The 12,721-nt window shown below is 48.3% G+C and overlaps 1 protein-coding gene across 2 annotated transcripts in view; it reads right to left on the reverse strand.

Moving 5' to 3' along the window:
- The window catches only part of LOXHD1 (lipoxygenase homology PLAT domains 1), a 289,434-nt gene extending 276,927 nt beyond the window's left edge, over positions 1 to 12,507 (reverse strand). The window contains exons 1-5 of one of the 2 annotated variants that reach the window (XM_039545016.1): positions 12,380 to 12,507; positions 7,639 to 7,743; positions 3,024 to 3,182; positions 974 to 1,125; positions 123 to 272 (exon numbers count right to left, since the gene is read on the reverse strand). In XM_039545016.1, coding sequence (XP_039400950.1) covers positions 123 to 272; positions 974 to 1,125; positions 3,024 to 3,182; positions 7,639 to 7,696 — 519 coding nt within the window. In that variant the 5' untranslated portion in view covers positions 7,697 to 7,743; positions 12,380 to 12,507. Of the gene's footprint in view, positions 1 to 122; positions 273 to 973; positions 1,126 to 3,023; positions 3,183 to 7,638; positions 7,869 to 10,823; positions 10,932 to 12,379 lie in introns of those variants that run through there. The other variant, XM_039545015.1, reaches the window with a different exon arrangement.
- Positions 12,508 to 12,721: the final 214 nt, after the last annotated feature.

The raw sequence follows: 12,721 nt of genomic DNA on the forward strand, positions 1-12,721 counted from the left end.
GCACCAGTAATTGATTTTTAAATGGCTGAAGTTTTATAGCAGATGTAAATCAAATTTATGTTTGAGGATTATTTTTCCAGTATTGCTAAATATAAAGAGAAAAGATCCTAAAATGTTCTTACCCTGGCATCAGTTCCTGAACCTCTCTTATCTCCAGTCTTCACAGTGACTTTGTATAACACTTTGCTGTGCACTGCAGAACTGGATCCGGTACCAGCACTCTTGTACCTGTATTGGGGTGCACTTTGGTGACGTCTCTTCACTTGATCAGACTTAAAAAGTTTAAAAACAGAAGAAAAAAAATTGTCGCTGAGAAACCTTATAGGTTTTTTTGTATAGGGTTTTGTTTTTTTCTTGTTTTGTTTTGGAGTGTGGGGGAGAGGGGAGTTTGCTTTGTGTATAGAAGTAAAGCAAGTGGGGTTTGTGCTGTTTTTTCAAACATTTGGAATCCTTGGCATAAATATAATTGCTACTGTCTCTCTCAATTTTCTAATAAATAAGGTGATACACTACTTTGAAAGTACAAATTCTAATGTTAAATAGGATGACATAGCCCTATTATTATTTTACAAAATCACCTGAAAGAGAATGGTGCTGAAGTCCAAATGGGTTGTACGACATACTGACTACTTTTGTGACTATTAAAGATTTCACAGCACATTTTTGCAACAGCGTGTTATTCTGTGTTTTGATCAAATTCCAGTTTGCTTAAAATCCTCCTAAAGCTTGGACACGGCATTATTTTACTATGCATCTTCCAGAGTTGTGCAATGTTATTGCCTGCATTAAACATTTCACCCCAGAAGTGGCTGCATTTCAGCAAGGCATGAAGTGAATGTTATATTTGTATATATTATATACACACATGGCTGTTAAGAGCTTTGGAATTCTTCAGGCTGAAGGGTTAGATAAAAACATAATATTATTCCTACTAATGTGGAATAGACAAAAACTGAAATAAAACAGTACGTACAACTGGAAGACACCTGGTAGTCCCCCGCAGTCCAAACTTCCTGGCATAGTAGTCAAACAAGTGGGGATCATTCATTGAACTATATTGTGGCAACACATCAACACAACCATTTCTATACCTATGACCACTCAAGCCAGCACTTAAGGTTCGAGCTACAAAAACAGAATAAATAAAAGGCATTTTATAGTAAGTATATAAAACCATGTCTTCGTGTTATTATATAGGTTACAAGTTTAGGATAATATAGCAGCATCTTTACATTTGATGATATTTTTTGTATCTGGATTACATAATGATAGTAAAAGGGATTTTTTTAAAGGATTACGAGGACAAATCCCATAGTTTCCTTAAACTCTCTTCTGCTATTCTTTTTCAATTGTTGGTATTATTACCGCATCAAGAAAATGGCTAGGTAATGGAAATTAAGAAATATTGAAGAGTAATTGTAATGATAAGGAATTATCACACCCTATTTTGTCTTTCTAGCTATAATATCCTCTTTCTTGTAGAAGAAACTGGATTCTGTAGGTTTCATAGTAGCAGCCGTGTTAGTCTGTATCTGCAAAAAGAACAGGAGTACTTGTGGCACCTTAGAGACTAACAAATTTATTTCAGCATGAGCTTTCGTGAGCTACAGCTCACTTCCTCGGATGCAGGTACAGCATTTGATGACAATAGAAACAAGTGTAAAGGTCTAAAAAGGTAAACAAGTCTTCCAGAGACAATGTGGGTGAAGTAATATCTTTTACTAGACCAACTTCTGTTGATGAGACAAGATTTCCAGCCACACACAGCTCCTCCTCAGCTAAAGAATTCCATGTGGCTCAAAAGTTTGTCTCTCTCACCAACAGAAGTTTGTCCAATAAAATATATTACCTCACCTGCCTTGTCTCTCCAATATCTTGGGACTGACATGGCTACAACAACACTTCATACAAAAATTCTTCCAGACATTTAACGTGAGAATGAATATGTTCACTTTTCCTCAGAAATTAATTCTTCTCCTCATGATAAAGATGAAGCTTCCTATTCATAGAACTAATTAATTTCGGATGCCAAAGCTCAATAGCAATCTCAATGAAAATTTGCACTATATATACTAAATATATACAAACTGCAAAGGGCCTGGTTCCCCAATGGGAACTGAATGTATTTAGCACTTCTCAAGACTGAACTCTAACCATATACATGATAAAGACTTTAAAGATGTTTGATAAATGTTTTAAAAAGCAAAAATCATAGAAATCAAAAGAAATAGCAAAGTCAGGGGAGAATATATGTACATGTCTCAGTCAGCCTGCTTTTTGCAACAACAGCTCAGAACTAGCTAACACCATGTTTGAGAATTCATTGCTAAAGGAATTTCTAAATAATGCAAAAGGATTAACTGGTAAACTGGCTTTACAGTCTGGAGTGAATAGTAATTTTTGATCTACTTCAGAAGTTCTCGGCTTATAGGCAGGGATCCACCTTCCTATCACTACTCACAGTGGGACACAATCATTTGCATAAGGCTTCTATGGTATTAAAGTGATAGGCACAGTACAAAAACCTGGGTAGAATAAAATAAGTGCAGCTCATGAACCACCTCCTGTTGCAAGTCTCTAGTCTTCTAAGGACTTACTCCATTATCGTTGCACCATTTTCTAGAGCAACTCCACAAAAATGCCATGAAAATATGACACACAGGATTCTGGGGCACACTGAAGGCAAAGCAATTGCAACTGACTGAAAGTGTGCACAGTATTAAAACGTCTGAGAACCCATGACCTACTGTACTGCTTCAGAAATGTGGCCATTTGGTACAAAGTCTTCTGAAATCCTTCTGTACACATTTCTCTTAGTCAGGTACATGTCACAGACAGTGATGTCAGTAGGATTTATTATATTTAATAACAGGCACGTTGAAACCCACAGTCAAAATCTGCTCCTTTTACAAAGATTTTCAGTAGATTTAATCTTAACACCTCGTTCAAATTATCCCAGCCAGGGAATCACCAGATCATTACATGTTCTTACTGTGTCAACTGAAACAGAAATATTTACTTACCTGCAAAAGGTGCTTTTCTGCTCAGCACAGATTCAACAGGCCTGTGATTCAAGGTTACCCTATATCTCCGGAGAGACTTAGTCCAAGCATCTGATTTGTTGCGTGGGTCATTCCAAATAGGTTTGTCCCGCAGAGGTGAAACATCTCGGAACTGGAATCCTAATCAGAATCAAATAGTCATCAGTAATGTTGTGTCACAACTTCTAAAAGTGACAGATGACAAAGAGTTTATAATCGAAAAAATATTGCGGGCTTTGTGAAAGAGGTGAGTCCTTCTGCAAGACGTGTATGTAGAGAGGATATGCCTTGATGAGCTAGGACTGGAGGGTATTGTGTGTGTAACGCACACGTCAGTGTGGGTTACATGTCCCCCTCTGTGCCCAATCCACATAAGATGTGAGTCTGACAGAGCCCCCAGCTACAGGGCCCAGCTCTTCAGCTAACGCTGTCAAGACTCGCATGTTCAGCTCTGAGGGTTCCCCAGTTCAGTCCCTGATACACTAGCTGCTATCTTGGCCAACACAAACTGGGCCATGTGTAACCCAGCCTTACACAGCGTGGCTCTCTCTTCCCCTGGAGTGACCAGTGCATGACAGCCTTTATGCTAACAGATCTAGGCCTCTTAGCGCAGGCAGTAGAAGCTCAGATTTTTAGATTCAGAGGACCCAGGTGTTGTTAAGTGCTGAAGGCTGGAAAGTCACTGCCTCAGTAATACTGGTCAGGCTTCTCAGTGCTTCTATTCCGTGGACTAGCTGATCATGCTAATTCAGCAGACCTCGGTGTAACTCATAAAGAACTACCAGAGTCACGGTTCAGTGACAAATGCACTCGGCCTAGTTCATTGCCCTGAAGGCACAGTCCTAGCGCCCTGACTCCATGGTTACAGGTACAATTAACACATGGGAGCCCAGTGGCAAGGAGTGTCTCAGTCAGCAGCAAGAGTCTCTGCTAGGCTACACAAAGGATTGAGGCGAGGTACCTGGACGTTTGTAGACTGAGACAAACAACGGGGACACACAGCTTACGTACCACCTTACGTGTTTCAAGACATCTGTTTGTTACCTCCCTTGTTCCTGATCTCTTGGACAAAACATCCCTATTCATTGTTCTGTCAAACCATCTTATCTTGTACTAGATTGGGGTGCATCTGTACAAACTTTCTGAAATATACTTAACTACCCTTATAGTTATGTAAGCAGAATCTGAATGAGCTCTCCCCTGACATCTAGTGGTGAGCTGTGGAAAAGGACTTCAGGAGCTGATCTCATTTGCATGGGCACACCCACCCTGCCTAACTGCTCAGCATGATGGGATTTCTTGCCCAAATTATCATCGTTGGCTGGTGTGGAATCCCCAGTCTCCTTGTTATTAGGGCAGGAGTAATAAACGGTTGTTATCCTTGTTGTGTGAATCAAGGGCAGCAGAACTGTACTTGGCATTGCCCGATTGAGGGACTCACCCTCACCTAAACGGCACTCGGTAGGCAGGGGACATGGGTTCCAAAACCCAGTGAGTTGAACAATGGTAGTGATAAGTACTTGTACCTGGTGGTGTGAGTATTGTCTAATGTGATAGACACAATTTGACCCTTCTGCTCTCCATTGTGTAATAAAACAGCTAATTTAGATTCAATTGAGAGTCTCATTACACACTTCAGAGCTGATATCTCTGAAACCTTAAGTGTAAGTTTCAGACCTGCTTTGGGACAGTGTGTCTGATGCAAGAGACTGCCTACTGTGCAGCAGCAGTGAGGCTCCCCCACTAACAACTGAAATCACTGAGAGCTGTGTTAAGTGGGGAGGGGGGCTGAAGACATCTTGGCATGGCCAGCAGGGTGGTTGGTAGAGAGGCATGGTGGGTGGTGGGCAGAGAGTGCCACAGCAGAGCCACACAGAGAGAGGCAGCAAGTGAGTGCCTGAGCAGCAGAGTGAGTAAGATGCCTCCTTACCTCCCTCCCCTCCCCCAGCATCCACCCAAGGTGGGAGGTGAACTCTGCAGATGCACCTCTGAACTCTGGGTCTGCACTGTCCAAGGACAGCAACTGTGAGTGGGGTGCAGAGAAGGGTTGGGCACGTTAAAGGGACTTTTGTGTTGCTGGACTTAATAATCTCAGGGGAAAAGGACACTGCTCAACTTACTTGGTGGTGGGTCTTTTGCTCGGGGTTTATGTTTATAAACCTTGTTTGCAGTGTTTCCCCAAATCAATGCCACATTATTTCCCTCCTTTTATTAAAAGTTTTTTGCTACACTCAGACTCTGTGCCTGCAATTATTGCCTCTTAGAGGCACCCAGGGGGTGGTGTATAATTGTCCCAGGTCACTGGGTGGGGGCTCAAGCTGGTTTTGTGTTGTATTGTTGAAAAGGAACCCCTAGAAGATACTGAACCCAGCCCTTGTTGCTACCAGCTCTGACAGGCAGAAGAGTTACAGTTAGAAAATGTTTCCTAATAGCCAACAAAAATCTCTCTTGCTGCCGATTAAACTGGTTACTTTGTCTCCTACTTTCCATGGATATGGAGAACAACTGATGACTGCCCTCTTTATAACAACCTTTAACATATTTGAAGTCTGTTATCAGCCCCCTCCCCACACAGTCTTCTTTTCTCAAGACTAAACATGCCCAGTTTTTTTTAACCTTTCCTCATATGTCTGGTTTCCTAAACCTTGTATCGCTCCTCATGAATAAGTCTCATTGCAGCACAATCACACTTCCTCCACATAATGACAACACGACAGACCTCCCAGTATCACTACAGCACCTAGACATGCTCACCACAAATTGCTTCCTTGTGGTACATTTCAACTTTAAAAACCTAGTAAACTTAATTATATTTGGGGCTTGACCCTACCCTCGGCAATGCAGGCGAGCTAAGTGCCTACTTAGTTCAAACTGCTGGTTTTTTACTGTTAAATAGGCTTGTTATTTTCATCCTTGACTACTTTAGGAAAAAGGTTTGAGCATCAAGGAAGGGGAATGGGAGTCAGGACTCCTGGGCAACATTGCCTCTAAATTTTCTTTGTAATGAGCGGGATACAAACTCCAATGGGCAGCACATTTTTGTCCTCAGGCAAGCTTACAGGTTTATTTTTTTAAGACTTCTTACACTGATCTAACTACATATATGCACTCAGAAGGAAAGTATTTATACAACAGCACACTAAAACTATAAAGATGACCAAACTAAAACAAAATTCTTAATGTATCATCTTTTAGTTTAAAGGTCCTCTTGTTCTCGTATTACTGAAAAAGATAAATAGGAGCATCCACTGTATGGATGTATACTCTTCATTATTTTGCACACCACTATTATATCTCCTCCGACTCCTCTCCTCTCTCAACTAAACAGATCCAATCTTTTCATGTCACCTCATACAGAAGTCTCTCCACTCCTCCAGACATTTTCCATCTCCTATTTCTAAACTCCTACTTCGGTTATAACTTTTTTGAGCCAGAACTGAACACAGTATTCCAAGCAAGGGCACACCACTGATTTATATGACAGCATGATAGATACAGTAAGATTAAGGCAAAATAAAATGATCATTCATCTCAATAGAAACTTGCAAGTGGCAGAGAAATAGATCTTGTGGTGAGATCCTAACAGAAACAGTGGTTTATATAGTTGCGAGTTTCCCAAAAGAATTAAAGCCTAATCTCATAATAAGGAAACAGCAAGACATAAGAGAGAACTGCTAGGACTAGTGATGATCAAACTCACACGTCCCTGTATTATCTATTAATTGTCTCTCTCCAGGCTGGGTGGGGGAGACTCACAGGGGTTCACAGACCTACAATGCAGTTGTGGGGGTGCGCAACTCCTTAAGCGGCAACAAGGGTAAGCCAGGTAGCGAAGGCTGTGTGCTTGCTATAGCTACTCTACAGACCAAGGCCTCTTCCCCCACAGCTGGGGCCACAGCCCTTCCTTCTTGCCAGGTCATTAAATGCACAGGAGCACCTCCCTTTCCCCCTGTGAACTCCTACACCCACCCCCTACCAGGAACCCCTGCCTTCCCCACTCTGCTCACTACTCAGGTCTGACATGTGCAGTAGACACAAGATCACTGCATGGCCACACATGCAGACAGTTTACAGGGAACGTTGCTCCTGAGTACCCTTTCCAGCTCTGCCACTAATATATTGTGTGCCCTTGAGAAAGTCACATAAGGCTTGATTTTCAAAATGTGCACATAGGTGTGTGTAATTGTACATAAACACCATGACTATATACACAGATCAAGTATTTTTACATCCTTAAATGGCCATGTATGCATCTAACTGGTCATCTGCACCTGCACAATCACAATTTGAGCATGCATTCGTGCTAAATGAATGCACTACTCAGTGTCTATTAAAAAGAGTTAGCGGTAGTTCTACTTTATTTTTAACCTACATATTATGATGTTTCGATTATAGAAGGATGTTTACAGTATAAGGGATCTGCTTTTCTTGTTGTTGTGTGTGTACACTTCAGAAGTTTCAAATGTGCACTGATGGAAGAACACAACTTTAAGACTTTACCAGTTGCAAATTGTGTTTCCCCAGCCACAGAATAAACCAAAGAGATGCAATGAGAGCATGTAGCAGTTACCAGATCGATTCCATCACACACCCTTACCCGTGGAGGGTTGTATCCGTGGTGCAGTATGACTGGGATAGGGGTCTCTGGGTCTCATCTTCTCAAAGGCACACTGTGCAGTCTGGGGATGCAGAATCCCTGTCACTGAAGGAGAGGAGTTATAATACTGCATTTGGGTTGGCATTTTCAGTCAGTGTCCAGTTGATCACAGGTGACAAATCTTGACTGGGGCTGGGTCTTATTAAATTCCTGAAGGTTCAGTACCTCTCCTGCATTAGTGAAATGGCAAGAACAACATTCAAACCAAGTATTCACAAAGATATTTGTTTTGAAGGTATTTGTAAAACAGAGGTGGGCAAACTGCAGCCCGTGGGCCACATCCAGCCCACAGGACCCTCCTGCCCGGCCCTTCAGCTCCCGGCCAGGGAGGCTAGCCCCTGCTGTCTTCCCTCCCCAGCAGCCTCAGCTCACCATGCCGCCAGCACTCTGGGCGGTGGGGCTGCAAGCTCCTGCCAGGCAGCGTAGCAGCGTGGCTGGCTCTGGCCGGGTGGTGCGGCTGCCAGTCCTGGTGCTCTGAGTGGCATGGTAAGGGGGCAAGGAGCAGGGGGGTTGGATAAGGGGCATGGAGTCCTGGGGGCAGTCAGGGGACAAGGGGTGGTTGGATGGGGCGGAGGTTCTGGGGGTGTGTGTCAGAGAATGGGGAGGGGGCTGGATGGGTGTGGGAGTCCCGGGGGCCTGTCAGGGGTGGGAGTGTGGATAGGGGTCAGGGCAGTTATGGGACAGGGAGCGAGGGGTTGGATAGGGGTGGGGTTCCAGGGGGAAGTTAGGGGCGGGGGGTCCCACGAGGGGGCAGTCAGGGGACAAGAAGCAGGGAGGTTTGGATCGGTTGGTGGTTCTGAGTGGGGGAGTCAGGGGGTGGAAAGTGGGAGGGGGCGGATAGGGGGCAGGGGCCAGGCTGTTTGGGGAGGCACAGCCTTCCCTACCTGGCCCTCCATACAGTTTTGGAACCCCAATGTGGCCTTCAGGCCAAAAGGTTTGCCCACTCCTGCTGTAAAAGAAAAACAATATACAGCCACCAAGGCAAGGAGTTATAGATGCACCCCACACCATTCGGGTGCACGTGTTGCGTGTGTTGCAGATACATCTAGCACCGCATTTTGGGCGGAAAGGGTTTAGACACACCTAGCACCATGATGGCAGAAGGGAGAGTTGCCCAAACCAGGCACCATTATTTGGAGGCAGGGAGTTGCAGAAGTACACATTACACCATGTGGGGGTTAGAGACACGGATGGCCCCATTACTGAGTGGAGGTGATGCAACCTGGAACCATTACTGGGGTGGGCGAAGGGATGCAGACCCACTTGGCACCTTTAGGGGTAAAGACACACCTGCTGGGGAGGCGGAAGGAGGAGTGCAGATAGACCTATCTGGGGATGCGGGGGACCTACCTGTCTTGAGGGGGATGGTGATGGGGTGCAGACAGTACCTGTCTTAGGCAGGGAAGGGGAGGAGTGGGGGGTACAGACACACCTGCTTTGGGGGAGAAGGGAGGAGGAAGGGGTACAGAAACAGTTGTCGGGAGAGGGGGTGTAGACACATCTGTCTTGGGTGGGAGAGGAAGAGGAGAATGGGGTGCAGACACACCTGTCTCAGGGGGAAGGGGGTGCAGACACACCTGTCACAGGGGGGTGGTCACACACCTGTCGGGGGAAGGGTACAGACACACCTCTCTTAGGAGGGGGTCACACGCCTGTCCGGGGGGAGGGGTACAGACACACCTGTCACGGGGAGGTACAGACACACCTGTCTGGGGGGTGTCACATGCCTGTCCGGGGGGAGGGTGATAGACACACCTGTCGCGGGGGGGTGACACGCATGTCGGGGGGAGGGGTACAGACACACCTGTCGCGGGGGGGTGTCACACCCCTGTCCAGGGAGGGTACAGACACAACAGAGGGTGACACGCCTGTCGGGGAGGGTACAGACACACCTGTCGCGGGGAGGGTGACACGCCTGTCGGAGGAGGGGTACAGACACACCTGTCGGGGAGGAGGGTGACACGCCTGTCGGGGAGGGGTACAGACACGCCTGTTGGGGAGGAGGGTGACACGCCCTGTCGGGGGGAGGGTACAGACACACCTGTCTGGGGGGGGGACACACACACCTGTCTGAAGTCACACGGGGGTCGTGGACGGGGGGGGGACACACTGTCTCTCAGTCACAGCCTGTCCCCAGACACAGGACCGGAGGTACAGACACACCCGTCTCGGGGGGGGGTCACACCCCTGTCCGGGGGGAGGGTACAGACACACCCGTCTCGGGGTCACACCCTGTCCGGGGAGGTACAGACACACCTGTCTCAGGAGGGGGGTCACACCCCTGTCTGGGGGGGAGGGGTACAGACACACCCGTCTCGGGGGGGGTCACACCCCTGTCCGGGGGAGGTACAGACACACCCGTCTCGGGGTCACACCTGTCCGGGAGGTACAGACACACCCGTCTCGGGGGGGGGTCCACACCCCTGTCCGGGGGGGAGGTACAGACACACCCGTCTCGGGGGGGGGGTCCACACCCCTGTCCGGGGGGGAGGTACAGACACACCCGTCTCGGGGAAGGGGTCACACCTCTGATCGGGGGGAGGTACAGACACACCTGTCTCGAGGGGGGGGTCACACCCCTGTCCGGCGGGGAGGGTACAGACACACCCGTCTCGGGGTCACACCCTGATCGGGGGAGGTACAGACACACCCGTCTCGGGGGGGTCACACCCCTGTCCGGGGGGGCGGTACAGACACACCCGTCTCGGGGGTCACACCACTGATCGGGAGGCAGTCGGGGGTCACACCTGTCCGGGAGGGTACAGACACACCCGTCGCAGGGGAGGGTCACACCCCTGTCCGGGGGGGAGGTACAGACACACCCGTCTCGGGGGGGTCACACCCCTGTCCGGGGGGGAGGTACAGACACACCCGTCTCGGGGGGGGGGTCACACCCCTGTCCGGGGGGGAGGTACAGACACACCCGTCTCGGGGGGGGTCACACCCCTGTCCGGGGGGAGGTACAGACACACCCGTCGGGGGGGGGGGATCACACCCCTGTCCGGGGGGAGGTACAGACACACCCGTCGGGGGGGGGGATCACACCCCTGTCCGGGGGGGAGGTACAGACACACCCGTCTCGGGGGGGGGTCACACCCCTGTACGGGGGGGAGGTACAGACACACCTGTCGCGGGGCGCTGCGGGGCGCGGGAGGCTGCCCCGGTCCGGGCTCACTTGGCCGCTGGGCGGCGGCGGCGGCTGGGGAAGTTGCTAAGGACGCTGCTGGGCGGAGCCGGAGCCGCAGCCGGGGCCGGGCTGAAGGGCGGAGCCGGAGCCGGGCTGAAGGGCGGAGCCGGGGGCGGGTCCCAGACGGGCCAGGCCGGAGCCCGGCGCTCCTGGCACAAACCTCCCTCAGCGCTGGCCCGCGGGCGGCTACCGGCTTCCTCAGCCCGGCCTGGCAGCCCCCGAGCGCCGCCCTGGGGGAGCCGCTCCGCTCCCCTCCCCTCTCCCGTAACCCCGGCCTCAGCGAGGCAGGGTGGAGCCCAGGCACCCGCGTTGCAATCAGGCCCTGGGGGAGCCTGGAAACTCCTGGTTAACACCCGGTTTGATCCCATCTTCATTGCAAGAATAAACCAGGAGCCTCCACAGCGTGCCCAGATCCGCCGCTCAGTATTTTCCCAGCGTGGGGATCCATTCCACTAAGGTGATGGCTGTGCCATGTTACCCACGTACAAAAGTTGTGCCACAGCTGTGACGCAAGATAGGGTAATGCAAATACAAGAAATACTAACACCTAACAGCCCCCGTCATGACAAGCCCGTATAGTTACATTGTGAACTCTGCGGGGCTGGGGACATCTTTTTTTCCCATGTGTGTACAGTGCCTAGCACAAAGGGGGCTTTACTCATTTCATGAGGCCTCTGTGCTCTACTCACTGTAATACAAATGCATAATAATTATGCCCATAATCCAGACCCAAAATTTGCTGCTGAGTCAGACTTGATCTTTCGGATACTGATAGCAAGAAGAAGAAAATCTTAAAAAATAAACCCTTTCTGGCCTTCTTTATACATCTCTAAAAAGCAAAACAATGTCCAAATCCTTTTTTTCCCCCTTTGCAGATCACCTTTACATGTATTTCGTGGAAGAATATAAACTGGAAAGTGTATCTATCTTGTTTCCATTCCCTTTTTGTTGAAATGCAATAGCTTCTTGGAGAAAAGAACGCTTGCAGTTTCTGCATCCCCTGCTGGAGTTGCAGTGTGATTCACGGAAGTATGAAAAAGTCTTGCCTCCTTTTCACAGAGCCTCTGACTGGGATAAGTGAGCCAGCTTCAAACCAAAAAGCATCTGCCTGCAGCTTCAAATGAATGTTTTTATTTCACTGTGTGCCTGCCTCCCATTTGATGAAATCGTGGGCTAGGGTCAAGCTGCTCTAAAGGCCTTGCCTTAGTACCATGCAGTGTCCTTCAGACTAGAGCATGTTGTTTTCCCTTAAGACATGCCAAGGCACTGACAACAGCCTCATGGTTTTATGAATTGGTTACCGGCTCCGAGGCCCAGTACAAATCTTTGTCAAGTTGTTGGACACTTCAGTGAACCCCGTATGGTTTGTAATGCAAGTTCACAGCAAGAGCAGTGTCATCATCAATGCTTTCCATCAGTGGCTATTCTAAAAAGAGCAAAGCTATTTCTTACTGGAATCAGGTGTAGTAGAAACAGGGAAAATTCTTGTCTTACCTGTGGATTTTCATTCTAGGCGCCTCCCCTGGCAGAAAGTCTTCACGATGTCGCATTCCCGGCCTTCATTGCAACTGGAGGCAGACCAGACCTTTGAGTGTGGGTTTAGAACCACCCCTCGGGAAGAACTCTGCAGAACGACAGCTTCCAAAGTGAAAAAATACAAACTATATACAAGTTTAAAGATCAAACCATTTGCAGCTGAGCCTTGACATTTAATTTAGGGATTTCCTGGAGGAAGACCTTCTTCCCTTTCAAGCTACTTAACAAGCATGCAATAGCAGAAACCAATCCTGGTCCTAATGCGGGCCACTGAGAAAGGGTCAGACTGTCTGATATGGA

This window comes from Mauremys reevesii, linkage group 6, assembly GCF_016161935.1.
Source record: "Mauremys reevesii isolate NIE-2019 linkage group 6, ASM1616193v1, whole genome shotgun sequence".
NCBI classification, from domain to species: domain Eukaryota; kingdom Metazoa; phylum Chordata; order Testudines; family Geoemydidae; genus Mauremys; species Mauremys reevesii.